Source organism: Ranitomeya imitator, chromosome 1, assembly GCF_032444005.1.
Source record: "Ranitomeya imitator isolate aRanImi1 chromosome 1, aRanImi1.pri, whole genome shotgun sequence".
Classification (NCBI taxonomy): domain Eukaryota; kingdom Metazoa; phylum Chordata; class Amphibia; order Anura; family Dendrobatidae; genus Ranitomeya; species Ranitomeya imitator.
This window is the reverse complement of record NC_091282.1, coordinates 32,068,489-32,096,382: the sequence shown is the minus strand read 5'-3', so window position 1 is coordinate 32,096,382 and position 27,894 is coordinate 32,068,489. Positions and strand designations below refer to the sequence as shown.

The window sequence follows — 27,894 nt, the reverse complement described above, 5'->3', positions numbered from 1 at the left end:
AATTTTTGCCAATATAGCTCGAGGGGCAGAGCCAGGCGGCAGAGGGAGAGTGGGGACTAGATGAGCCCTCTCCACCGAGAAATGGTTGGTAAGGTCTGCTCCTCCCACCGAGTTCTTAAGCCATGCCTCAATATATTCAGTGGGGTTGTTTCCCTCCACCTTCTCCGGCACCCCGATTATTCTTAAATTGTTTCTCCGAGATCGATTTTCCAAATCATCTGTCTTGAATTCTAACTCTGCGATTCGTTGAATATATTTCTTTTCTCTTTTTAACAGTTCGTTTGTCTGATCCTCCACACTGCCCACACGCTCCTCCACCACCTCCACTCTTTTCTCCACTTTGCGCATAGCAGAGTTAAGGGACTTCATTTCAACTGTCAGATCATCCACCCTTAGATTCAGCACGGCCAAAGCAGATTTGCAGTGTATAACAACAGAGAAAATGTCATGCAGCGTTGGTTCCCCCATACTTGGCTGCTGCACCTCATCAGAATCATTAGTCTGCACAGGGCTAGCAGCAGGTGTCACATTTTCTGCACTGTGCACTCCCTGCGCCCTCCCTGGGGAACGTTGCACCTCCACTTCACTGGGGCTAACTTCCCCTCCTCTTTTCTGCCTCATCAGGGTTTCCTCCTCACCAAGCCCCTCTGGACCCAGCAGCAGGGCTCCCCCCTCCTCCGTGCGGGCAAATCGCTCCAGCTGGGCTATTACCTCCAGCCTCCGGCGATATGAAGCGCTGGCTCTGGCCGCCTCCTCCTCTGCCACGGCGCCATCTTAGGTTTTCGCACCGGCTGCAGGCGCCGACTGCTTTCGGCGTGGCATCTCCGCTCCTCACCGCTCGTTGTCTCTGGTGCTTTATCCCTCTCGCCGGGGACTTGCGGGGCCTCTCTGCCCGGTTTTCGGCGTTCGGCGGCGCCTTCAAAGGTGAATTTTAGGAGCGGTGCGGGGAGAGAGATCCGTCGCACGTCCGCTCACATTACTCGCCGCTCGCCCATCTTTATTAGCCAGACGTGTCTATGGACACCAGTCCCCTGCATCTTCCCGAATGCTGTGTCCGTTACAGAGCCCAAAAGGTGCCTATGAGTAATTTGAAAAGACTTACGCTATTGAAGACCTATGATAGATGTGTGCCTTGTTGGAGATTTTGCATTGGGGTCCACAAGCTTCAAGTTATGTCACTGGCCAGGAATTTCAATTCGCCCAAACTAGTCCGCAAACAGATGGTGCAATAATGGCCCGCTGGGCAAGAGTGATGTCCTCCCCACTGGTCAAATCATCTTAGGTTCCCTGGAAACGTTATGCATGTGCTCAACCTGTTCTTCATCCATGAGCTGTGCACTTCCAAAGCCCCATCGTTGCACTGAACCTAGTCAGTAAACCAGAGTGATGCCATCCAAAGACGAATTGGTCAACGGGGAGGACATTAGTCATGCCTGGAGGTCTATGAGTACAGAATCTGAGGCTAAAATGGTCTGGGTCAAGAACCTCCCCACTGGACTAGACATAGGTCTGATTTGGCACGGGTCTGAATGGTTGGGACATTGAGGACTTTGGGAGGCTTAGGAGACCCGACAGGTTACCATTACCTCCTCTTCCAGTGTCAGTCTGTGATTTGTGTCGGAGTTTAGATCCTTGTCCTTAAGAGGGATCAGTCTGGTTATGGTCCAGGCTGGAGGAAGGAGGTGATACATGAGAAGGACTAGCTCTTAAAAGGACACTCCTGAAAACATAATTAGCGCAATGAGAAGGTCCATTGGGAAGGAGGAAAGGGAAGTTAAAAACAAACAAAAAATGACAAAGTATTGAGAAAACCACATTTTTTGTAAAAATAAAAATTGGCAAAATACAACAATCTAGAAGGAAAACCATTGTACAACCTTCAAGATTTAAGAGGGGTCTGTGCCCCAAGGGATCAGGTGCGGACATTTGGAGAAGAAGCAATGGCTATTAGCTCTTGGAAGAGAGAGGGTAAATTAAAGAACCAGAACTGTGTCCCAAAAGAACAAAGGATAAAAAAAAAAAGAAAAGGTCATTAAGCAGAATTGTTCAGGGCAGTTGTCAGGAGATTTGCTCTGCATGGTCCATGCCGGTCTTATCTAAAGGAGAACATGGGACAAGTTGATCCCAATCCAGTAATGACCACGCTGTTTACTGGAAACTTGTGCAGAACTTAGGTGGGTCATCTGCAGTTTGGAAAATAACCGAACGACCACCTTTTTTGGCAGTGGAAATCCTCCAATATTTTGGACATTTTAAAGCAGCTGGAGCTTAATGAGGAGAGAACTGTGAATAGCTTGTTCTCATAAAGCCTACTGATCGTATTGTATTTGGAGAAAGCTGTGAAGCAGAAAATGGCATTGCGTGTCATCCAACATGAGCTCCATCTAGCTGTAAGTTTTTCGGGAAATCCAGTATTTAGTCAGCTCTGCAAGACTTCTAACTCTAATGTTTTGCCGGTGGCCTCTGATATCCAGGTCCTCTAAGTGTCTAACTAATTCTCCGAGGGAGCCTTTGAGAGTCTGAGGTGCTCTTGCACCCTGTACTTTTGTGAGTTGGTTGCCACCAAATCCTTTGACTTATCCTCTGGCCCAATAGGACATTTGGTTTTGTCGGTAAGATCAGACTAAGGATGGCACAACTTGATTGAAACTAATTGAAAAAGGGACCACCTACATGTTATAGGTCCCGAGCATAGAGAAAAAATAAAATCTATAAAGACATCTCCTGAGAGAACATATATCACCCTCACATCGAACATATGGAATTAGTTATAACTGCAGAAGTGAGAAAGAGCTGACACGTCAATCTCCATTGAAGTAGGGACATCCTGCAGTGACCAGGTAATTACAACAGATCTGCTCTGAGAGCCAGCCACCAAGAAGCAGATTCATTTACTCAGAGGCAGAGAAATACACTTCCAAGGCAAGATCTTCCTCTGTTCAAAGCACTGATCGCAGAACTTTTGAAGCTAGTGGACAGTGCTAAATATTGGAGTTTGCATTGATTCGATATTTATGGGAGATATATCTGCAGCGTTGTAGTGAAGGGACGAATATAACGCATTCACTCACATCACTGTAAAGCCATTCTAACCCCTCCATCTTAATATTGGTCCAATGGATGATGCTATCCTTGCCATGTTTCATCTCTATAGAAAGGTAAAATTGCAATAGGAAACATGACAAGATTTATAAAAATTTAACAGCAGAGTTCTTCTTGTTCTGTAAACCACACCCCTGAAGCCATACACTACCTGTTCTGGGTGTCCAAACGGCCTGTATAAATGATTGGTGGTAGCAGCTACTAGTTCTTTCTATTATTGTGGAGCTGGCAGTGACCGTACCGGGCTACATATATATTCCATGCATTGGAATTGAAGGTGTATGTGCCGTAGGCTCACTGTGAGTTCCTCAATAACCAGCCTAGTAGTGGAAGCAGCCGCAGCCTCAGCCTCGTCCATCACTCGTCAGTCAATTGCATAATTATCCTGATAAATGCAAATGGCGGAGTTGCGTCACTTGATAAACTGGTGACAGCGGTGGGATCTGCGTGATCGCTCCGGTGTCCTCCCTTGACAGTACGTAACAACTGCAGCAGAAAAGGATAATCAGCCCTCAAAGTAGAGATGAACAAGTAAAGTTAAGTCTTTAGGACATCTGTGCGATTTTTTAATCTCAGCCCACCTAAACGATCTGGATATTACTCTGCCCTCTTCTTCTCTACCATCTACTTGGCACAAAAGACAACATCACATCTCAGAGCAAGATGGTTTTGCTCATTATTGATGAGTGGAGGAGCTGCAACGGGTATCTGACTTCTCCAGAAATATTGCAGTTAATTCAATGATATAGCAAAGCTGAGTTTGAGTCCAAAATAGAGCAAATAGAGCCAAATTAAAGTCAAACGCCGGGACTGTGATAAGGCAAGGGTCCCCAGTGATGTAGCAAAGCTGAGTTTGTCACAGAGTCCTCAGGACAGCTGGCCAGTGGTATAGCAGAGTTTCCCAGTGATATAGTAGAGCTGGGTTTGTCACACAGTCCATGGCAGAGGTAACCACCGGTATGGCAGTTGTAGAGCAATTTAGCTTGGCTTGCTTTGTCAAAAAGTTAAATTCATTAATTTTAACAGAGGTAACATTACATTGCATTCTTCTTGGTAGATCATCTATTAAATGTGGAGCAGCGTCCTCCTGCAGTGGTTCCCTCCATTTTATCCCACTTTGAACTGCTCGACCTATTTGGGTTGGATTGTATTTTCACCTACAAGTGCAGCTCCATGACCGTTCTCAGAATTCACGTTTTACATTTCCTTTGTCTGATTCAGTTGTTAATACAAAAGTCTGACTCTTGTTTTGTATCCTCTAAGTGTTATTTTTTTTTTTTTTTTTATAATCACTGAAAATATATATACATTTTATTAGAAAGCTGTGTAACTTTTCACCTATACGGTAATTAGACTTTAGTTTTATAAAACCGGGAAAACACCTTTAATTTGAGGGCACATTTTGGAAACTTATTTGCCAGGTTTCCTCATTAACAGCCTCATTAGCACTTGGACACTTCTCTGATGTCCCAGCTGATATGTGTACAGGAGGCAAAGAACTATCCTAATCACCTACATAGTATCCCCTGGATGGATTATCAATCGGATATACAGATGGATTAGATTTATACGTAGCAACTAGCAACAAATTGGACGGCGCCTTCTAATTAGAGAAGGTCGGTAAAGGTTTCGAATGCTAGGGATGTAGTCAGATACTACTCTTGAAGGATTTCTACATATCAAATATCATCGCGATGAACATGGATGGGTCTAAGCTTACAGAGATTTGCTTCAGAATATTGCTTTGCATATTCGGCATCTTGGGAAATTCGTTGTTATTTTTCTTCGCAATCCCCAGAGTGAATCGCAAGATGGAACCATACAAGATCCTTCTCATCAACCTCGCATTGTCAGACCTTCTCACAAACTGCATGGTGGACATTCCCGGCCTCTTGGTGGAGATGTATGGAACTTGGTTCCTGGGAGACTTATACTGCAAGATATTTTGGTTCACCGCCAGCCTTTCCATCACCAACAGCATCCTCACCACTCTTGCCATGAGCATATTCTGGTTTCAGAAGTTAGTTGGAAGCCGACCCATAAACTGCCCTGCCGTCCGATCAGCGGAGCTACGACTCTTGCGGATATTTGTCTTTCTCAGCTGGGTGGTATCCGTTACTTTTAGCATTCCCTTGTTGTTTTTTTCTAGTGTGTTTATGATGAACACTGAGGATGAGGAGCGAGATCAGCAGAAATCCCAACTAAATATTTGGGGATGTCAAAACACCTTTCCTTCCAGATCCCAAAAACATATTTATGAAGTCCTGTATCTGGTTCTGGCCAACGCTCTTCCCATACTTGGAATACTTTTCATCAATATGCGAGTCATCATATTTTTGATACGCAATAGGAAGCGTGTTTCCGCCCTGAAATGTCCAAAGACTAAAACAGCAATGGCCTCATCAGTGCTCAGTCGTGAAGAACATGGAATGCCCAAGTGTCAACTTCCTGGAGGACAAGTAGGAAATGAGCTTGTGTCTTCGATTTCTCATGGGCTTGAGTTTTTATCGGCACAAACAATCTGGACATCCATGGAAGGTCCTCTTAAAGATAATATCAAGAACATAGACAAGGAATACCTTATCAAGCAAGTCTTACAATTATTGGAAAAAGACACAATAGGCGACGAGGAACATAAACAGCCACCCGCAAGTCTGATTTACAATCCATGTGCCTTTACGGAAAGTACCCAGACCACCGATCTCTGTGTTACTCACTTAGTGCTTGCCCCAGAAACAGATATCATTTGCAGAGATGGCAAATCATGTACGCCAGGTAAAGACTTTTCTACTAACTCTATCTGTTCTCAGGACCTCTGCATAATGGGAAAAAGTGAGGACAAGCTCCCCGAACTTCTTAAGTCCTTAGATACAAATGGTCGGATGGCAGGAAAGTCTCCAACAAGACACCTCGTTGCCACGAAACAGGTCAAAGCCGCCCTAAGCATCATGGCAGTGGCAGGAGTGTTTTTAATATTCTGGGTGACACATCTGACTCTAAGAATCACAGAAGAGGCCAAGGAGTCCGAGCAAGTGATTGATACTGCAAGTCTAATAGCCGCGTCTTACACCACAATCGTGCCCTACATATTTATCTTCGGCATGAAAAAGTGTCGATGTGGGTAGAAGAATAAGCAGTGATCATAAGAAGAAAATTCCCTCCAGGTCTGTCTGCTCCTTGAGAAGCTTGGTGACAACCAATATGGCCTTTGATACAACAACCAATTGGGCTCATCCCCCAGTGTCCTGAAGGCGCGGTCTACCCTGTTGTGGAAGACGTGTATCAATTGGGTAGGTTTCCTATCTGAGAAAAACTTCAGTGGCCGCTCCACTAGGGATTGGCTTATTGGTCATCACCCAGATTTCCAGAAGCAGATACGACTACACAGCTTTGCATAGTTAGTATTTATTTTGTACATTTGTGTTGTTCTTGATACTAAGTTGTATATGCGATGAATAAATGTGTCATGTGATGATCTTCTAGATACTTTTATAGTGCAAAAGTTGTGGATACAAAAGCGATTGATTGTTGATTATGGGTGCAGATTGTATAAATCACAGGAAATGTATAAAAGTTGTTTGGCAGCGTATACTACTGGGCTCATACCCATTACAGTGAAAATAAACGGTCCGATTTCGGTCCAGAAAGATCTGACGAGTGTCATGTGAGTACAATCCGATTAACACCTAGCATCTGATTTACATGCGAATGTGATCCGATTGTAAAAGCTTACTTAGCCTTACTCTTCCCACTTGCCCTGGTGCGGTGGAAAATGGGGTGATAGCTGGGGGTGGGGTTGATGTCACCTTTGTATTCTCAGTGACATCAAGCTCAGAGGTTAGTAATGGAGGTGTCTATAAGACGCCCCCATTAATAGCCCCATAGTCATATTGTTTAAAGGGAACCTTTCACCCCAAAAATGGAAGGTGAGATAAGCCCACCAGCATCAGGGGCTTATCTACAGCATTCTGTAATGCTGTAGATAAGCCCCCGATGTATCCTAAAAGGTGAGAAAAAGAGGTTAGATTATTCTCACCCAGGGGCGTTCCCGGTCCCGGTCCGGTCCGATGGGAGTCGCGGTCTGATTGACGCCTCCTATCTCCATCAGATGATGTCCTCTTCTTGTCTTCACACTGCGGCTCTGGCGCAGGCATACATTGTCTGCCCTGTTGAGGGCAGAGCAAAGCACTGCAGTGCGCAGCTGTCGGGCCTCTCTGACCATTAACGGCGCCTGCGCACTGCAGTACTTTGTTCTGCCCTCAACAGGGCAGACAAAGTACGCCTGCGCCAAAGCCGCAGCGTGAAGACAAGAAGTGGACGTCATCGTAAGAAGATGGGAGGTCCCGGACCGGACCGCGACGCCCATCGTAACGGGACCGCCCCTGGGTGAGAATACTCTAACCTATTTTTCTCATCTTTTAGGATACATTGGGGTCTTATCTACAGCATTCCAGAATGCTGTAGATAAGCCCCTGATGCTGGTGGGCTTAGCTCACATTCCATTTTGGGGGTGACAGGTTCCTTTTAAAAATAACACACCCTGAATATAGTCTTTTAATTGAAAGAATGACACACTCATTTAATTAATCTAAATTAAACCATACTCATATCATCGCCCAATCCAAGGAAGCCAATGTCCCCTGTAAGAATTAAAATAGTAACCAACCATATTCTTCACCTGCCTGCTAAGATAATCCATTTGTCTCGCGACATTTCTAGCTCTGCTACATCTAGATGGCAGGCTGCATTGTTGCATGATGCGACTATACAGCCTGTCATATTGCAGAGACACTGAGCTGTGCATGCTCATTGTCCCGTGGTGAACTCCTTTCATCTCACTGTCACCGTGGGGACGTCAGAAAAGTCCTGTGAGTTCACATCCAATGAACTCAGTTCAACGCACTCATATCAACGTGAGTGCTATTATAACTTTTCCCACAGCGCTCGTGCTGACATAAGTAAGTTAAACTGAGTTAATTGGCTGTGAACTCATAGGACCTTTCTGATAGCACCGTGAGCGTGAACTTTCTCTCGCTCGTGGTGACGTCAGTATGGTAAAAGGAGTTCACCACGAGGCACTGAGCTGAGCAATCATGCACAGCTCAGTGTCTCTGCTGGATGGAACGCTGTTAAAACACAGACACACCAAAGACATTATTCAATTAAAATATTTTAAAAAATGTGCATATGCATAACATCAATCGTCATGGTGCTCTGTGAGACAAAGTGGATGCCACTAAATTAGGAGAACAACCAAAACAATCAGGAACATAGACTGCCAGAAGAATACCAATCAGGAGGTAGATTCTAAAGTGCCTTTATTAGGTAGCAGTGGCAGTAAGTAAAATACGCACACAATTTTATTGTATCAGGACGAAAAATCACATATAAAGATACAAAAAGCCAGATGATAACGGCAGACCCAATTATTTACAAAAATATTCCTCAATTGTTCAATTCAAAATATTGAACACATTCATGGTGGTAAAAAAAAATCATGATATACTGTACAAAAAATAATAAATAAATAATTCAATCAATGTGGTTTTATATATAGGATAAAAATCACAAAAAATGTGCCAAAAAAGTGCAAGGTGTAAGGCAAGGAATAAAACAGGCCGTTATATGGTCACAACATCCAAATAATCCAACAACAAATAAAGTGCTGCGTGCTGGAAGTATAAAAGTATACGAGTATATACCTTTAAGGGTCGAAACGTCTAGTAATCACGCACCCCGATGTGCGTTTCGGAAAGCTTCCTTCGTCCGGGGTCCCTTCGTCCCTAATGAAGGAAGTTTTCCGAAACGCACGTTGTATTCCTTGCCTTGCACCTTGAATTTGTTCAATATTTTGGATTGCACAATTGAAGAATATATTTGTAAATAATTGGGTCTGCTGTTATCATATGGCTTTTTGTATATTTATATGTGATTTTTTGTCCTCATACGCACTTAATTTTATTGTATTTTACATACTGCCACTTCTACCTAATAAAGGCACTTTATAATCTACCTCCTGCTTGGTATTCTTCTGGCAGTCTATGTTCCTGGTTGTTCTAATTTATTTGGATGGAACGCTGTATAGTCGCATCATGCAACAATGCAGTCTGCCATCTAGCTGCAGCAAAGCTAGACGCATCGCGGGACAAATTATCTTATTGGCGGACAGGTGAGGAATATTGTTAGTTCATTCTGTTACAGGAGACATTGGCTTCAGTGGACTGGGTGATGACGTGAGTATGGTTTACTTTAGATTCATTAAAGGAGTCTGTTATTCTTTCAATTAAAGGACTTTATTCTGGGTGTGTTTTCATACAATATTCCTATGAGGCTAGTAATGGGGGCATCTCTGACATCAACTCCCCCAACAATTGTCGAGGTCGTCACGACAATATCCTTCCTTCACCAGTCATTCCAAATTAGATTATGTGAGCATTGGTACCGGATAAGAATGAGTCAGACAAAGGCTGGTTCAAACTCAGTGCATGCTCGTGTGTCTACAAGGTGTAGCAACGTCACAGCAACTGAACTCTTTATTTCCTATACACAGCATTATATGGTCTATTGGGGGAAGGTGTGCAGAGGGCGGGGTTAGGCGGGGTTAAGCAATATGTCTAGTATTCAGTCTTTCTGGTTGGTCCTGACGTCATCTGATGGATCCTCCTTTCTCCACGTCACTTTAAGTTTCGACTTCAACAGAAATGATACTTAGCTTCTGGAATATGAAACTTGCTTCTTTAGCAGAAGCAGAAGTAGGGCAAAAGTGAATACTGGCAGCCATGTTAAATACAGTTACATTTGCATTAGCAAGCAAAGGGAAAAAAATTATTGTTTCACAGCATAAGAAAATATAAAAGTACAAAAGTGTATAAAGATATATATTTTCACCTTGACAATCCCCCCTAAACACTAAGTTTTTTCCTAAAAAGAAAGATCCTTCGAGACTGTCCATGTGATGGGGAAAGGGGAGGTGGATTTCTTCATCCAGACACCTCAGAAGCTCTCCCCTTGCGAGAGGCCTCCAGGCAGCTGAACCCTTCACTAGCTTCACATGGAGTTCTCCCACTGTCCCTAAACTAAATCTCTTAGCAACATCTGAGAATAAGGGGTTTTGTCTAATTTCTTAAGGGGGACATACTTAGGGATCTCCCCTGGATCAGTGCCATCATACTCTGGTGGGTCTACTTCTTGGTTGAGGAAGGTGCCAGTCGGAGTTGCCTCAGTGATAACCTTTTTATACAGGGGAATAACACAACAGAGGATTATCGATCCAACTACAAGAAGAGCAATCAGTACCAGACAAGCTTGTTGAAGAAATCCTTTGAGCCCACCCAACCAACCGGAAAAGAATGATGTGTCTACTCCAGCATTAGTTTTTAATTCTGCTGCTAACCCATTTATCTTTCTAAGGGCTATCATGGTCTTTCCATTTACCCCAGAGTTCTGAGGGATATAGGTACAACATTCCTCTCCCACCATCCCACAGACTCCTCCTTTCTCAGCTAAGATCATTTCAAGGGCTAGTCGGTTTTGGAGGGTCATTCTACTGTTAGGGCTCTATTCCTCAACTATACCCTGGAAAGCATCACAGGTAAAATTGACAAACCTTTGTTCACTGTAATATATATAATTGATCCAATCAACATTTTTGTTAATCTGCACCTGTGGGATTATGGAAGCAAAGCCAGCATAGATCTGGTTCTGGACTTTAAATTGGTCAGGCACTCCCCTTCGCACTCCAATAGCATCAACATATACTAATGGATCTTCTTCATAACTCATGTGGAGCTGATCGAGACTTCTCCTCTTTCTGGTATATTCATCAGGTGTCTCTGGATCCCAAGGTAAAATCTTGAACTGCACAGCTAGTTTAACAAGGGTACATTGACCTGTCCAGGTATTAGGCAACCTAGGACGGAGCTTACCATCTCCACATAACCAATAAATGTCGTACATATACTGTGTATGATTAACTAGCAAATCAGTATCTAGGGAACTGTTCTCTTTGCAGAAACCTGTCTCGAAGACCCCTACTGATGTACCTGTAGTGTCGTGGGAATTATAGCAGGTATAATTATCAGCTAATACGGTTATCCCTCCTAGGACCTTTAGTTTGGGTTCTTCATGAATTAGTGGGACATAATCTGAGCAATCAGTGGACTTTAGGCCCTTCAACAGATTCATAACACAGGCAGTGGTATTGTCATCAGGAAAAGACAATGCATGTGTGTATAGATGTGTATTCGCTGCAGCACAAGCAATACATCCTACAGAGATACTCTGGACTCTTACATTGTATCTTACCCATTCTAACCATAAATTTTTCCTTGGGGCTGTTTGTGTTTCTATGGAGAAGACTTCTAACACATATATAATACTGGATGATTCCCTCTACCACTCGTTGAGTCTCGGGGCACTTGACTACATCGCAGAAATCAAATCGCCAGATATTTACCGGGGCCGTTAGGTTTACCCAGAGAATAGTGGCACCGGAATTCTTATTTACAATAGGGGCCGAAAAGGTAGGGGCGAGGATGACCCCCAGCCCCAGGACCAAAAACAACAACAACATTTTTCTTTAATCACTGCTGCGACTAAGCGCTGGTCCGGTCTCTTTTACAGTGTGAAGCGTGGATCCAGGTGTTCTTTCCTTCAAGTTTTACTGACATAGGAGTGATGAGGAAGACTTGGTAGGGACCGTTGTACAAGGGTTCTAGTCCGTGCTTTCTGACTGGCTTTTCACGACCATAAAACCACCAGGCTTCAAATTGTGACAAGTGTCGGTTTCTGCTGAATCTGGAAGGGAAGAAGAAACTAAAACATGGGTGTTAGCAACATTTTTACTAAGCTGAATAACATATTGAACAGCACGGTCAGTTTCTTTTGATAACTACTGAGACTGAAAATTTGCAACTGAGAACCTAGCACCAAACAATATCTCATATGGGGACAGGCCATGTTTTGCAATAGGGGTAGTATGAATATATAAGAGCCCTGGCCATGGAGCCGTAGTCTCCTGCATCATTTTGGTCAATTGTCCCTTCAGTGTGCCAGTCAGCCTCTTAATTTTCCTACTAGATTGTGGATAGTAAGGAGTATGGAGAGCTACAGTGGATGCAAGCATTGTCAGAACCTCCTGATACAATACACATGACAAGAAAAGGCCGGGCCTTGGTCACTTTCAACGACTTCTGGAACACCATATCTGCATATAACTTCCATCACCAGTTTCTTTGCTGTGGTCTTTGCAGTCACGTTGGTAACGGGGAATACTTCTGGCCAACTGGAGAACATGTCGACAACCACCAGACTATATTCATACCTTCCAGACTTAGGCAACGTGAGGTGGTCCACCTGGAGCTTTTGGAAAGGATAGTCGGGCTTAGCAAGATGATTCGAGGGTACACGTTGAAGTTGTAGGTCTGACAGATATTACATGCACGGTTGAGTGCTGTCAGGACTGTAGAAACACCTGGAGTCCAGTAGAATTTTTGTACCAGGGCTAGGGCCTGTTTTTCCCTCGGTGTGTGGGCCCTTGTGCCCACGTGGCAATAGCAGAGTACATCCGCTTAGGGAAACACACAAGTTGGTCCTTTTTCCAGAGACCATTGTCCATACATGCTCCATCAGCTTCCACTGTTTCACTTCTTCCTTTGGAGACATTCTCTGCATCGTCATTAAGCGGTCTCGCGGGGTCTGGCAGAAAACTTCAGTCTGTCGTGGATCATCAGGTTCCTGTAGAGTCAGTGTTTCTTGTAACTGTTTACGCTGAGAGCGTGTGGTTACCATAGTTGGTATGGTCTGTTCAACGGGTAGGAGAGCAGCGGCTTTTGCTTGCATATCTGCAGAGGCGTTACCAACAGTCTGTGGACTGCTCCTAGGACCATGCTCCTTAACTTTGATAATGGCCACCTGGGTAGGTAATTTGATTGAGTCCATGAGGGTTTTAACAGCTTCAGCATTCTTCACTGGAGTCCCGGCGGCAGTAACAAACCCTAGATTGGCCCATAGAGCTCCGAAATCATGAGCAATACCAAATGCATACTGTGAGTCCGTGTATATATTAGCCCGCCTGTCTTTGGCCAGAACACATGCAGTAGGCAGATCCTGAAGTTCTACTTCTTGTGCTGACAGTGAGGGAGGGAGTGCAGCTCCTTGCAATACAGTATCTTCTGTAGTAACAGCGTATCCGGTGTGGAATCTGCCAAACTCATCATATCTTGAACCATCTTTCAGGGCTTTGTAGAGAGGTAGCATTATGCGGGATGCGTCCGGTATCCACTTACAACAATAAATACATAGTCCAAGGAAACGCAGGAGTTCAGTCTCATCTTTTGTAGCTGACTGCTATTTTTCTTTCTTCTGTGAGGTGTCTGGCACCCTGAAGGAGACAGTGACCCAAAAATATCACTTGACCAAGGCAGAACCGAAGTTTCGAGGCCGAAACCCGACAGTTCAGATCTGCCAGATACTTGAGAAGGCTAACAGTGGCAACAATGGCTTCCTGCTCTGTCTGTGCACACAACAAAAGATTACCCACATACTGAAGCAGCATGACATAAGGATATTCTAACTGTCAGTGTTAAAGACAATCGCCCATATTTTTTTTTTTTTTTGCAAACTGATTGGGACTGTTTTCGGCCTTTGTGGCATAACTGTCCACATCAATTGTCGTCCCTGATAAGTGAATGCAAACAGAAACTGGCAATCTGGGTGTAACACTTTTACTGGTTCTACAGGCATTATTGGGGGTGAATCTGGGCTTATCAGGGCCATCATAACCGTGGAAAGGACGTGTAAGATACAGATCTCATTATATTCATCTGCATAGGGGTTATATAACGTAAATACCGTCAGACCATCATCTTGGAATTATACTCTGGAGCGGAACTGTGATAATAAATCTGCCCCCAGTAAATTTACCGGACATGAGGGAGAGATTACGAACTGAGCAGTAACTTCAGGGAAAGGTCCCACAGGGATGGGTTTTGTGAGAGTATATTTATTGGGTCTGCCATCTACTCTATTTAAAACAAGCTCTTGATCTGAGAATTAACATGGCGAGGCTTGGGAGGGAGATTTCCAGACATAGGGTTAAAATGGATATTGGAGTATGAGACTGGATTTGTGTAAGGGAGGGGGGCTGGAGCTGGAGCCTGGGTCACTGATAACGAAGGGAGCTGTGTCCTTGAAGCTGCGGTTCCTAAACCTTGGAGCTGCGGTGGGGGCTAGAGAGCGAGTAGAGATCACTGCAGCTGCTGATTTAACGTCTAATTTCTCTGCTGATACAGAATGGGTTAAGTTCTTCTGGAAACTTTGTACTACTTTTTTTTTTTTTCAATGCATCGTCCGGAATGGAAATCTCAATATCGGATCTGACTGACATTATTGCCTCTTTCAATTCAGGTTTAAGGCTGGGACATCAAAGCTGCCACAAAAAGGTGTGAATGGGCTTTATTATACAGTGAAAACCCCAGATCTTTAAACACTACCATAAGATGCCCATAGAACTTCTCGTCAGTCTAGGATATATTGGTACCTTGGGGTTAAGGGGCATAGGGCTTACAGTCATGAGAAGAGGCTTAATTTCCTGAGTAGGGACCATATTACCTAACAGGGAGCCCCCCTGTACCAAATTTCTTATTGTTTGCTTTCCCAACACATTAATCTCAGTCACTTTCTCAGTTCCTTCCTGCACCACAAACATCCAGTTTTTTGTCATAGTAATAGACAACTTTCCTTTTTCAACGTGACAAAAACAGATCCGAATTCACTTGCTCTATTAATCCTTAATTTGCTATATATCAACCATTCAACTTGAAGCAGGTGAATCTTTTACCAATCTTTCAATTACACTGATAACCAAACGATCTCTTACAAATTTCCTTCTAAAACAAGACACCATATTTTACTTTAAACTTACAATAATTATTTCTAATTCAATACAATATTGTACTATTGCTTTAAACAAAACACAGATCTCCCAGCACATACTACACAAGGATAGAAAATTCCGAGAGGACGCAGCGACTCGCCCCCTCCATACCAGAAACACAGAACAGATAAGAACATCACAGCATTCCTCAACACAAAAGAAAGCAATAGCGCAGCTGTTTGACTCCCTCCTCCCATCGGGTGTCCTACACACAGTAACAGAATACAGCAGTTCTCAGACTCAATTAATTTCTACGAAACCTTCACACAATTCATATGCCAGAACACCTTAGAAAAACCAATGATTGAGGTATTTTATAAACAAACACGGGCTCTGCATCCTCTGATCCTCCCTCTCCATCAACCTCTTTCCATCCCTCGTTCTTTAAGCCTCGCGCAACTCGCAGATGAGCTTGCGCTTGTTCTAACAATCCTTTATCTTTCAACATGCCCTTTTTGTTCTCTATGAGATTGTGCCATGTAGACAGCTGCAATCTCCCTGACGAGGGCAATCCTACATGCTTGTACAACCTCTCAACATTCTTGACTGCCTTCTTGCCCTCCCGTGACTCTACTATTGTCTTGACTTCCACAGCATCCTCACCTAACTTGTGGAGCACGGACTTCTTCTGCTTTAAGAGATGCAACATGACTCACAGAATACTACGCCCTTCTGCAGCAGGCCGCTGACAGCAACAACAACACTTGTGTCCTAAACACGGAACCTCTCGTTCGACGTGCTATGAATAAAGAGCCTCGCGCTCAATATTTTTCCCTAACCTGAACACCAGTGATTAGTCTGCCCTGTCACGATATTCTAAACGTTGGGAGGCGGTCTCCTAGTCAGAGCCCTCCCCGGAAATGTAGGTGGTCCCCTCTCGGGACGTCTTAATTACCTATCTGGACAATATCACAGAGGCTGCGTCTCCTATCCCTTTCTCTAAGCCGCCCCCAATCTACAACTTTCTCAATCTTTCACTCTATTTCGCTACTAGGCAATAGTCACGGGTGGGGTGGTTGAATGGAGTACAATGACCGGTGGAGGTGTGGTGTACACGAGGACGCGCAGAATGCGACGTCTCTCAGCTGCTGGTTCGAAGCGTGGCAGGGGATCGCACTCGGTCTCACCACTCGACCGGTCACACCTTGGACCCAAGGAGACCACAGACAAACCAATAATGGCTGAAACACTAGCAAGTGTGACACATACATAGTATGTGATTTCCACTTACCGTGTTTGGAGGGTGATCAGTCCTCGAGGTCAGCCACTACGGGTGTCGTCCACGGACGTCCAGGCATGGGTCCAGGGGGTCTCGGATCGCCGGCCACGCCCCACGTTGGGCGCCAAATTGTCAGGGTCGTCACAACAATATCCTTCCTTCACCAGTCATTCCAAATTAGATTATGTGAGCATTGGTACCGGATAAGAATGAGTCAGAGAAAGGCTGGTTCAAACTCAGTGCATGCTCGTGTGTCTACAAGGTGTAGCAACGTCACAGCAACTGAACTCTTTATTTCCTATACACAGCATTATATGGTCTATTGGGGGAAGGTGTGCAGAGGGCGGGGTTAAGCAATATGTCTAGTATTCAGTCTTTCTGGTTGGTCCTGACGTCATCTGATGGATCCTCCTTTCTCCACGTCACTTTAAGTTTCGACTTCAACAGAAATGATACTTACCTTCTGGAATATGAAACTTGCTTCTTTAGCAGAAGCAGAACTAGGGCAGAAGTGAATACTGGCAGCCATGTTAAATACAGTTACATTTGCATTAGCAAGCAAAGGGAAAAAACTTATTGTTGAAAATATAAAAGTACAAAAGTGTATAAAGATATATATTTTCACCTTGACACTATCACCCCACTTGCCACTGCACCAGGGCAAGTGGGAAGAGCGAGGCTAAGTGACAGAACTGGTGCATCTTATGGACGCACCTTTTCTGGTGTGGCTGATTGCTGATGTTTTTAGTCTGGGAGAGGGCCAATATCCATGGCCCCTTCCCAGCATATTAGTATCAGCCCGCAGCTGTCTGCTCAGCTGCATAGAAATACATGCAGCCACATGCTACGGCCCCGAGTGCCGCATATTGAGATGCGAGACTTGTGCGAGTTTCACGCAAGTGTGATCCCGGCCTAAATGTAATTTCCAGCTCAGGAGAGGGAGGCCACACCCCGGCTTGCACAGAATGCAAAAATACAAAGAAAAAACACAAAATTTGAGCTGCAAATTACATTTTTTTAAATAAAAAACAGGATTACTAAGAACCCTGTGTTATTTAGATACAATTTTGCTTGTTACTTATTTAGTTACAGCAGGGTTTTTGCTCATTTTGCTTTTTGTAGGTTCTGTATGCTTTATGGCCAATGTGAACATGTGTTTATGTGCTGCATGTGTATCAACTTAAACAAAGCTCAAATTTTGAGTTTTTACTAATGATATTAGTAGGTGGAAGAGAGAACTATTGATAATTGATCAGACAAAATAAATACGGTGCTGAGAGATAAAGAATCTTCTAGCACTGGCAGCAATCTCCGGAATTATACCTCAGCTGCAACTCAGCATTAATGTTAGAAAGTATCATCACGGCTCTAACGATCATCGCATCACCAGTCTCAGCAACATCACAGATCTGCAACCCAGCTTTCCCATCCTCAGCGGTCATCTCACAACGTCTTATCACAGAGCTGCAACCCAGCTTTCCCATTGTCAGCAGCAGTCTCAGGACATATCACCACCGAGGTGGAACCCAGGATTCCCAGAAAGTGACAGTGCGCTCATTAATTTATAGGCAGCACCTCAAGGTGCATAGAACTTTCTTACATTATTCCAAATGTGGCACAGATCCTGGGAAAGAGGCGATTCTCTAAGTCACTAGAAAACTAATGAGCAGATTGCTGTACGCAGATTCATGATCCGCCCTATTTGTATCATCAGGACAGTGAAAATCAGATAGGCCGAGTCTGGTCACCCGTCACAGCAGTGACACCACTGCGGGCAATGATTGCTCACATCATGGAGTCTTCACCTGGAAGGGTCGGAGACTGGTTGGTGGAGGACTCGGGAGCAGTACAGAGGGACGTCTGCGGGTAGGTTTGTTTTTAAAATACTGCACACCCGCCTTAACAGCATTGAGAAATAACCCTTCATAAAGGTGACCAGACATCAGTTACGGTAAGTTGAGCACGCATGTGTATGGGGGAGGTCAGGAAGAATGACCGTTGGCCAACACCTGTTGAATAGCTGCCTTAAAGGGGATGTCCAGCGCTGCTCACTTCTACAGTGGAAAGTGCACGTGCTTTTCACCTCTCAATGCAAAAGTGAGTGGCGCCAGAAAACTCATTTTATGCCTCCTCCATCTAAACCCTAAACTCTTGAAGCAGCAATGTTTTTTTTTTTTTTTGTCAGTTTACATCCTGATCTTCTTACTGGCTCTTCCCGCTAGACAACATTTCCCAGGAGGCAGCGCTCTATCCACCCCACAGATCACCACCTACCAAGCACCATCCTGAGACATCTGGAGTCTCAAGACGGATAAATTGCTGCATATCCTGCCATGAATAATGTTACAGGTGCTGGATACTGGCCTCACACAGGCTCATTGTACTGTATTATAATGCAATCTACAACTCGAACACACAGTTCCATTCCCTCTGGTCTAAGTCCATAGTTAATAAGCCTACTATTCTCTGTGGATTCTCCTCTCATTCCCAGTGCACAACCCCAGGCCACGCCTCCCATGACATCATTATTAAGAGCCCACTGCACAGCTGCTGGTCTCCTGCACTCAGGGTTCTACTGACCAGGCCCCCCATTACATCAGCATTCAGGGATCACTGTACTGACTACCATATATGGAAATGAAGTTGGAATGGACCAATTACAAAGTGACTAGCTGTTCAGAAGTTGTGCGACCCCCATTTCCTGTCTGTAGCATGGTCTTTTGTTCTGAAAATAAAGCAGTTGTGCGCAAGCCTTTGCTGAGAGAGTGTGTATCTGTCTCTGATACATTCTTTGCCTCTAAGCTAGTACTCGGCTATATTTGGTCAGGTACAGGCAATGATTTAGATCTCCTATTAAGAGATCACCCTCACACCAAGACTTCATTCAGACCTCACTGCAGAGCTGCTGGCCTCCTGCACCAAGGGTTCTACTGACCACGCCCCCATGACATCACGATTCAGGGCTCACTGCACAGCTGGTGGCCTCCTGCACTCAGGGTTCTACTGACCACGCCCCCATGTCATCATCATTCAGGACTCACTGCAGGGCTGCTGGCCTCCTGCACTCAGGGTTCTACTGACCACACCCCCATGACATCACCATTCAGGTTTTACTGCAGAGATGCTGGCCTCCTGCTCTGTGTTCTACTGACCACGCCCGAATAACATCACCATTCAGGGCTCACTGCAGAGCTGGCCTCCTGCTCTCAGCATTCTACTGACCACGCCCCCATGACATCACCATTCAGGTTTTACTGCAGAGATGCTGGCCTCCTGCTCTCAGTGTTCTACTGACCACGCCCCAATAACATCACCATTCAGGGCTCACTGCAGAGCTGGCCTCCTGCTCTCAGCGTTCTACTGAACACGCCCCCATTACATCACCATTCAGGGTTTACTGCAGAGATGCTGGTCTCATGCACCCAGGGTTCTACTGACTACACCCCCCCCCATTACATCAGCATTCAGGGCTCACTGTAGAGCTGCTGGCCTCCTGCACTCAGGGTTCTACTGACCACACCCCTATGACATCATCATTCAGGGATCACTGCAGAGCTGCTGGCCTCCTGCACTCAGCTTTCTACTGACCACGCCCCCCCATAACATCACCATTCAGGGCTCACTGCAGAGATGCTGGTCTCCTGCACTCAGGGTCCTACTGACCACGCCCCCCAATGCATCACCATTCAGGGCTCATTGCAGAGCTGCTGGCCTCCTGCACTCAGCGTTCTACTGACCACGCCCCCATGACATCACCATTCAGGGCTCACTGCAGAGCTGCTGGCCTTCTGCACTCAGCGTTCTACTAACCACGCCCACATGACATCACCATTCAGGGTTTACTGCAGAGATGCTGGTCTCATGCACCCAGGGTTCTACTGACTACACCCCCCCCCCCATTACATCAGCATTCAGGGCTCACTGTAGAGCTGCTGGCCTCCTGCACTCAGGGTTCTACTGACCACGCCCCTATGACATCATCATTCAGGGTTTACTGCAGAGATGCTGGCCTCCTGCACTCAGGGTTCTACTGACCACGCCCCCATGACATCACCATTCCGCTGTCCTTGACTGATATATTCTGTTCAAAGCAAAGACAGGAAATCTTTCTCCTCTGAATGGACTGCAGCAGGAAGTCAGGAGCCGGAGATCACATAGGCCTTACAATTTCTTACCAATAAGTGTGCCTGGAGAACCCCTTTAAGCAGAAGCCAGCAATTCAGTATACTCCTCAGGAAATATTGGCTTTTGCAATGTTTGGCAGATGCAGGAGGAAAACAGGATTTTTGGTTGCTTACCGTAAAATCTGTTTCTCGGAGCCTTCATTAGGGGACACAGGAACCATGGGTGTATGCTGCTGCCACTAGGAGGCTGACACTATGCAAATATAAAAAAAAGTTGGCTCCTCCTCTGCAGTGTACACCCCACCGACAGGAAGAAAGATCTTCAGTTAGTGAGAAAGCAGTAGGAGAAGCAACGTGTAAAAGAGAAAGAATAATAATATAATAATAAACTTTATATAGCGCCAACAAAATCCACGGCGCTTCACAGATTAACAGATTCAAACACCCAAAGAGTGTTCAAAGAACTCAAACGTATACAGTAAACAGAGCTGTTCAACTTGGGAGGGTGCTGTGTCCCCCAATGAAGGCTCCGAGAAACAGATTTTACGGTAAGCAACCAAAAATCCTGTTTTCTCTATCGCCTTTCATTGGGGGACACAGGAACCATGGGACGTCCCAAAGCAGTCCCTGGGGTGGGAAAAACAGACTTCCATCAGGTGAGAGGACTCACCACTGCCGCCTGCAGGATCCTTCTGCCCAGGCTGGAGTCCGCCGTAGTTCGGCGAAACGTGTGGATGGAAGACCAGGTTGCCGCTTTGCAAAGCCGTCGGCGAAAGCCCTGTGACGTACCGCACTGGAAGCGCCGACTGCCTGGGTAGAGTGAGCCTTCATCTCAGGAGGGGCCCTCCGTGCTTGACCCGGTAAGCTTCCAAAATTGCCGTTCTGATCGAGCGAGCAATCGTCGCCTTGGAAGCCGGCAGGCCTCTACGCACGCCATCAGGGATGGCGAAAAGAGAATCCATCTTTCGGAAAGCGGCCGTGCTAGCCAGGGAGATCCTCACTGCCCTGACGAGGTCCAGCCTGTTCAACGATCGCTCCAGAGGATGAGTCGGAGCTGGACAAAAGGAAGGTAGAACGATGTCCTCGTTGAGGTGGAAAGATGAAAACCACCTCGAGAAAGGAAGGAAGGCGGAGGCCTGGGACCACCTTATCCTGGTGGAAAATCAAGAAAGGAGGTCGGCAGGAAATGGCCGTCAACTCAAAAACGCGGCGGATCGAAGAGATGGACCTGAGAAAAGCCACCTTCCGAGATAGAACTGACAGGGAAAACTCCCTGAGAAGCTCAAAAGGGGGAACCCCTAAGAACAACCAACACAACCTTTAAATCCCATGAATCCACAGAGGCCCTGTACGGAGGGACAGCGTGGACTACTCCTTGAAGGAAGGTCTTAACCTGTGGCTGAGAAGATAAAGTCTTCTTAAAGGGAAGAAGAGCGCAGGAACCTGGCCCTTTAGGGAACTGAGAGCGAAGCCCGAATCCAGTCCTGCCTAAAGGAAAAACCAAATGGAAGGCAGGGAAAAAGGACATAAGTGAAAAGCGGTTGGACTCGCATCAACGAAAGTAAGCCTTCCAGGTACGATAGTAGATCCTGGAAGAGGACGAAGGCTTCCTAGCCTGGATTATAGTGTGACTCATCCGGGCCGAAAGGCCGGACGCTCTTAAAACTGTGGAGTCCACAGCCACGCCGTTAAACTGAGCGACCGATATTTCGGGTGGCAGATCGGACCCTGAGACAGCAGATCGGGTCTGTTTGGAAGGCACCAGGGGTGTCCGCGAGAAGAGTGACGATGCCTACAAACCAAGACCTCCTGGGCCAATCCGGGATGATCAGAATGACTGACACCCATCCCGCCTTGATCTTTTACGACAGCTTGGAAAGCAAGGGAAGGTGTGGGAATCAATAGAGGAGCAGGAACTGCGACCAAGGAATGGCCAAAATGTCAACACCACTGCGAGAGAATCGCGGGACCTTGGGACGACCCGATGGACCTTTCTGTTCAATCGGGACGCCGTGAGGACCACCTCTGGAGTCCCACAACGAAGAGCAATCCGATAAGAGACCTTCTGAAGTAAGGACCATTCCCCTGCCGCGAGGCCCGAGGAAGACGGCGGCCAAAATGTCCACGCCAGGGACCTGCACTGAGGATCTCACCAGGACCGTTGCCTCTGTCTAAAAGAGGATCCTGGAATCTCGGCCAAGGCCAGAGAACTCCGCGTCCACCCCTGGTGGTTGACATATGCCATTGCTGTGTCATTGTCTGGATTCGAATTGGCAGGCTGCTGAGAATCCTTACCCAGTGAAGGAAAGATAGAAAGAAGATCCGGAACTCGAGGACATTGATTGGCAGAGAGGACTCCTGTGCCGACCAACCACCATGAAAAGAACAGGTGACAAAGCCCCACGCCTCCGCCGAGAAGGCTGGAGACCGTCGTCACCACCTGCCAGGAAACTGGAAGGAAGGATATGCTGTGAGGTATGTGCTCTGGGATAAGAGCAGGGACCTCGGCCACCAGTGGAGGAACCGTTTGATCCCGGTAGAAAGACGGATCGGACGATGCAGGGAGAAGACAGACCTGTCCTCCTGTGATAGAATAGCCTGCTGAAGAAGTCTAGAATGAAACGGGCGAAAGGAAAAATTGCTTCCGATGTTGCAACCAACCTCCTTAGGACCTTTATGGTCCATCAGAAAGGAGGGGAGCCGAGAACCCTGGAGCAACAAGACGGAACTTCTTCCTGTTGACGAGCTACCGCAACGGCTAGACTGTCGGGGAAGAGGGATAGACTTTCGGGAGCCTGAAACCGAAATTCCTGAGCCTCCATGGAAGTGATTACTGAACGAGGGAATATCAACCTGAAGAGTCTCAGACGAAACTTCCTGTTCAGCAATTTCAGATCCACACTGGGACGAACCTTGTCGTCCTCTTTCAGTACAAATAGGTTCGAAGAGAAGCCTGTGAACCGTTGAACCGTTCCTGTTCAGGGACAGGAATGTTACCCCGGATTTAAGGAGGGAAACAATGGCTGTAAAGAAACCCAGGACTAGAACGGGTTCTCTTGGAGGTTGGGATTAGAGAAAACGATCCCAGGACCGTGAAATTAATCTATTTTGTCTCCAGAGGATACAAGTTCCCTGGCCCATGCGTTCTCTGTTGAGGAGACAAAGACGTCCCTGGGGAACAGGAGAACGGCTGCCCAGCCTAGGAAACGGGCTGGGGCCTAGTCGTGGGTCCTGCCTAGGTGGAATTTCCAGTTCTGGAAATGGAGAATCCACCTTAGGAGTAGCGGGAACGCCAGGAAGGAGTGAGTCGAAGACTACCTTCTTCTCTTAACGTGCCTGTGGCCTCTGCTGTTGCGAAAAAGGGGTCAGATGCCGCGAAAACGACGAAAGAGGGCCGAAAGGACCGAAGTTGCCGCCTAAGGAGAGAACTGGTGCCACCAGTGGCATCCTTGATAATTTAGTCCAGCTTGGAACCGAAAAGACGTGATCCTTGAAAAAGGCAGGCTCGTAAGGGACTTCTTGATGACCCTTGAGCCAAACAGAGCGAGTAATCTGGGTGGCAACTTTCGCCAGCAAGTCTGGTGGAGCTCCAGCCTGAATGCCCCAACGGAGTTGTTTAGCCGCTTCAGATAGACTTCGAAACCCAAATGGAAGCGAAAGCCGGACAGAGGGATGATGCGGCAGCTGCGAAAACCGAATTCACGAAGGATTCCATGATCTTATTGATGGAATCTGTCAGATTCGCCCCACCGGACAGCGTGAGGACTGTGTTGGTGGCAAGTCTAGCAGTCGGCGGATCCACAGAGGGAGAGGTCGTTCTCTATCGCCTCTCGTTCCGGTTGGCGATGAGATCCGGAGGAAGGAAATATGAGACTCCAAGACGCTCGCCTCTTTGAGAATGTCTGGTCGAATTCTCTCTTTCTCTGGCCAGAAGCTCCTCGAGTCAGGATGAGGAGCGAATCCCTTGGGAGGTAGTTTAGACCGTCTAAACGAAACCGCCTGATCTGCAGGTTCCGTAGAGGGATCTTTGATGCCACAGGTCAGATTGGACGCTCCAATGAAGCTTTGAACCATATCCCTCATGCTATGATTTGGTTCAACTTCGGCCCCAAATTATCCTCCGAGGCCTCGCCTGACTCCGGGAAGGGGATCAGGGGGAAGTCGACCACAGAGAAGGACCGTGAGGCGAGATGGACCGAGAAGAGAACTCAGACCGGCGTTCCCGTCTGGATCTTTCGCGGCCTGCATGGAAGACTCGGACGGAGCTTCTAGCGACCCGCTGGCTACTACGGAAGTCTGCAGGGGCAACTAATCGAGCACGGACACAAGGGTCTGGGACACCCGTGTGAGATTCGCTACTGAAAGAGACAGAGGGGAGGCCCAGCCTGGGGAGGGAACTTCGCTCTGAGGCGGAGCAGCAGGGAAGTCTTAGGCGGTGAACATAATGTGGGTTGCTGCGGGCCTGCCTGAGGGAAGCTTGGGGTTACAAGACGAACCCTGAAAGTGTTTCAGTAAGGCACAGGACAAAGTAGGAGGCCGGGAGAGACCACCTTTAAAATTAGCCCGAAGGGGCCCCTGAGGGAAATGTCTGGAGAGTAGGGGACGGGGGGGGTGGGGGGGTGGTCTGGCAGGGGATTAAGTAAAACTGCGGTGTAGAGGTACTCACGGCAGACGCTGCGGTTTCCGGATGGAAGGCTGCACGGCTTGGAAGATGCTCCTCAGGAACGATAGCCCCTAGGAGAACAGGCAGACATCTGATGCACTCTCTTGTCCGATGTAGCTTGCCTGCAGGCCAGTGGGAGATGTGAGGACGCCAGAAAATTGCGCTCTTAAGATGGGCAAAGAGAAACGTTCCTGGCTCAGAAATAAGTATCTGTGGCTGCCTGGGAGTGGTGGGCGGGCTTAACCGCCAGGCCAGGAGCACCAAGATGGCGGCGGTGGGCGGAGCTTGCCGTGATAATCGGGCGGGAGAAAAGCCCGCCCGAGAGAGAGGAAGTGGGAGGGGACGCGGCGTTGGAAGTAGGCCCCGGAAGAAGCCGGGGCCTAAATTTGAGGCCGGTGGCCGCCAGGAAGGGCCGCGGCGGCGGGAAAAACGGCGCGGTTGCCTGCAAGGCTGCCGCGCCGCGGCAAAATGGCACGGTGTGGCCGGAGGAGGAAGCCGGAAGTAGGCCCCGGGAGAAGCCGGGGCCTAAATTTGAGGCTGGAGGCCACCCGGAAGGGCCGCGGCGGCGGGTAAAGTGCCGACGCCAGGAAAAGCGGCGCGGTTGCCTGCAAGGCCGCCGCGCTGAGGCAAAAGGGCACAGTGTGGCCGGGAGAGGAAGCGGCGCGGTGCCAGCAAAGCCGCTGCGCCAGAAGAAACGGTGCCGCCGTAGAAAGCGGCGCGGCTGCCAGCGAGCAGAAAAGTGCGGCCGTAAGAGGGAATCGGCGCGGCTACCTAAGGCCGCCGCGCCGGGGCAGAAACAGTGCGGCCGCAGGTCACACGGCCGCCGCACCAGGCCAGAGCACAATGCGGCCGGGGGAAAAAGGACAACGCGGCCGCCTGTAAGGCCAATAACAGCGCAGCCGCCATAGCGCGGCTGCCACGCGAAAGGGGCGAAGACCCCCGCCCCATGTGAAAGTGAAGGCAGCCTGGAAAAATATCCCAAGGGACCCCCAAATGACTGCCCTGGGACTGAGGAAGGACTCAGAGGTACTTTGGAATACTTACCTAAAACATCCCACGCTGTCCTTACTAACCTCATTCTGGGGAAAATTTCAGACGTCCAGGGAGCTGATGGACGTCCTCGTCTCCTCCAACCGACAGGCTCTGGTGGGCGAGTGGGTGGGGGACGGATGCAAGACCGGACTTCTGAGCACGCTTGTGTGCTAGGATCTTGGTCCTGGTGAGGGGTCTATGAGGATACGGGGTGGCAGTACACGCCGTACTCATAGTCCGTATTGTGGGACTACAGGTGTGACTGCTCACCCTGTATCCCTTCCGGAAAACCTGAAAAGGAACGACGCACATTGAGGTAGATAAGGGTCTAATGAAAGACCCGTGTCCACCTCCTACTGACACTAAGCTAAACTGAAGATCTTTCTTCCTGTCGGTGGGGTGTACACTGCAGAGGAGGAGCCAACTTTTTTTATATTTGCATAGTGTCAGCCTCCTAGTGGCAGCAGCATACACCCATGGTTCCTGTGTCCCCCAATGAAAGGCGATAGAGAAAAGGGAGAGAGATGCACACAAGTCACATTGAGCACTTCCAGGATAATCAAGCTACATCTGGACGACGTTTTACAGGCAATATCAATCAGGTTTATTCCGATCAGAGACGTACATTTCGCCGAGTCTTGTTTTTTATTTACATGACTTATGTTCTTATTGCAAAAAGAGAAGAATACAAAATGCAGATCCATGCCGTCCTCCGATCCCTTTCCAAGTGCTCTCTCTGCTTTCCACCATCATCAATCTCTCAGTTCAAGGTCGTTTTAGAAAACCCAGTTAAAATAAAATGTCATCTCAAATATTAGTTAAAAGCTAATCTTTCTATTTTGGCTTGTAAAGACTTGAAGTTTCCGACGGCCGCCTGTACCGCCAGCGTGGGATCCATCGAATGCAGCTCGACTAGATAGTGTGAGATGGCGTCCAGACACATGACGTTAAACAGCCGCCTGCGGAGATGAAAGACTGGGATTAGAGGGGTCACCTGGAGAGAAAACACTTAGGTCATCAATATCTGATCAGCGGGAGTCCGACACTTCAATGGGCTGTTTGCATGTCCTCCAGCTCCATGTGAAGGGGCCGTTCCTGGGTACTGCAGCTCAGCTCCTATCCACTTCAATGGGAGCTAAGCTGCAGCACCTGAGAACGGCCACTGCATAGTGTAAAAATGCATGAAAACCTTTACCACTGACATCCCGCTGGCTCATAGAATGCAGTGTTGCAGAAATCCACCTCATTTATTAAATGGTGCCTCTACCTTTCATGCCTCTGGACTCTGTTGGGGTCCTGCGCATATCCAGTCAGCAGCACGTGTATACAGTCCAGTAGATGTAAGGGTTTCTTTACTTTGGTCCAAAATGGATCCTGCAAAATTGAGTCCAATAGTTACCCTGACAAAGGTGACGGATACATGAGGAGCTCACTTACTGCCAACAAAAGTGACGGACATGCGAGGAGCTCTTCCAACAAAGTTGACGGACACGCGAGGAGCCCGCTTACTGCCGACAAAGGTGATGGACACACGAGGAGCTCTGCCGACAAAGGTGACGGACACACGAGGAGCTCTGCCGACAAAGGTGACGGACACACGAGGAGCTCTGCCGACAAAGGTGACGGACACACGAGGAGCTCTGCCGACAAAGGTGACGGACACACGAGGAGCTCTGCCGAAAAAGGTGACGGACACACGAGGAGCTCGCTTACTGCCGACAATGGTGACGGACACACGAGGAGCTCACTTACTGCTGACAAAGGTGACGGACACACGAGGAGCTCACTTACTGCCAACAAAGGTGACGGACACACGAGG

The 27,894-nt window shown here is 47.3% G+C and overlaps 2 protein-coding genes across 3 annotated transcripts in view; one reads left to right on the top strand and one right to left on the bottom strand.

The window, feature by feature from the left end:
- Positions 1 to 4,796: 4,796 nt before the first annotated feature.
- Positions 4,797 to 6,227, top strand: LOC138666214 (uncharacterized). The gene has a single exon (XM_069754729.1). It carries the CDS (start codon positions 4,797 to 4,799, stop codon positions 6,225 to 6,227), a length of 1,431 nt encoding a protein of 476 aa, XP_069610830.1.
- A 20,428-nt stretch (positions 6,228 to 26,655) lies between these two features.
- NUP155 (nucleoporin 155) overlaps positions 26,656 to 27,894 on the bottom strand; it is a 45,681-nt gene continuing 44,442 nt past the window's right edge. For both annotated transcript variants that reach the window (XM_069745938.1, XM_069745939.1), the window contains exons 34-35: positions 27,343 to 27,449; positions 26,656 to 27,034 (exon numbers count right to left, since the gene is read on the bottom strand). In XM_069745938.1, coding sequence (XP_069602039.1) covers positions 26,890 to 27,034; positions 27,343 to 27,449 — 252 coding nt within the window. In that variant the 3' untranslated portion in view covers positions 26,656 to 26,889. The remainder of the gene's footprint in view (positions 27,035 to 27,342; positions 27,450 to 27,894) is intronic.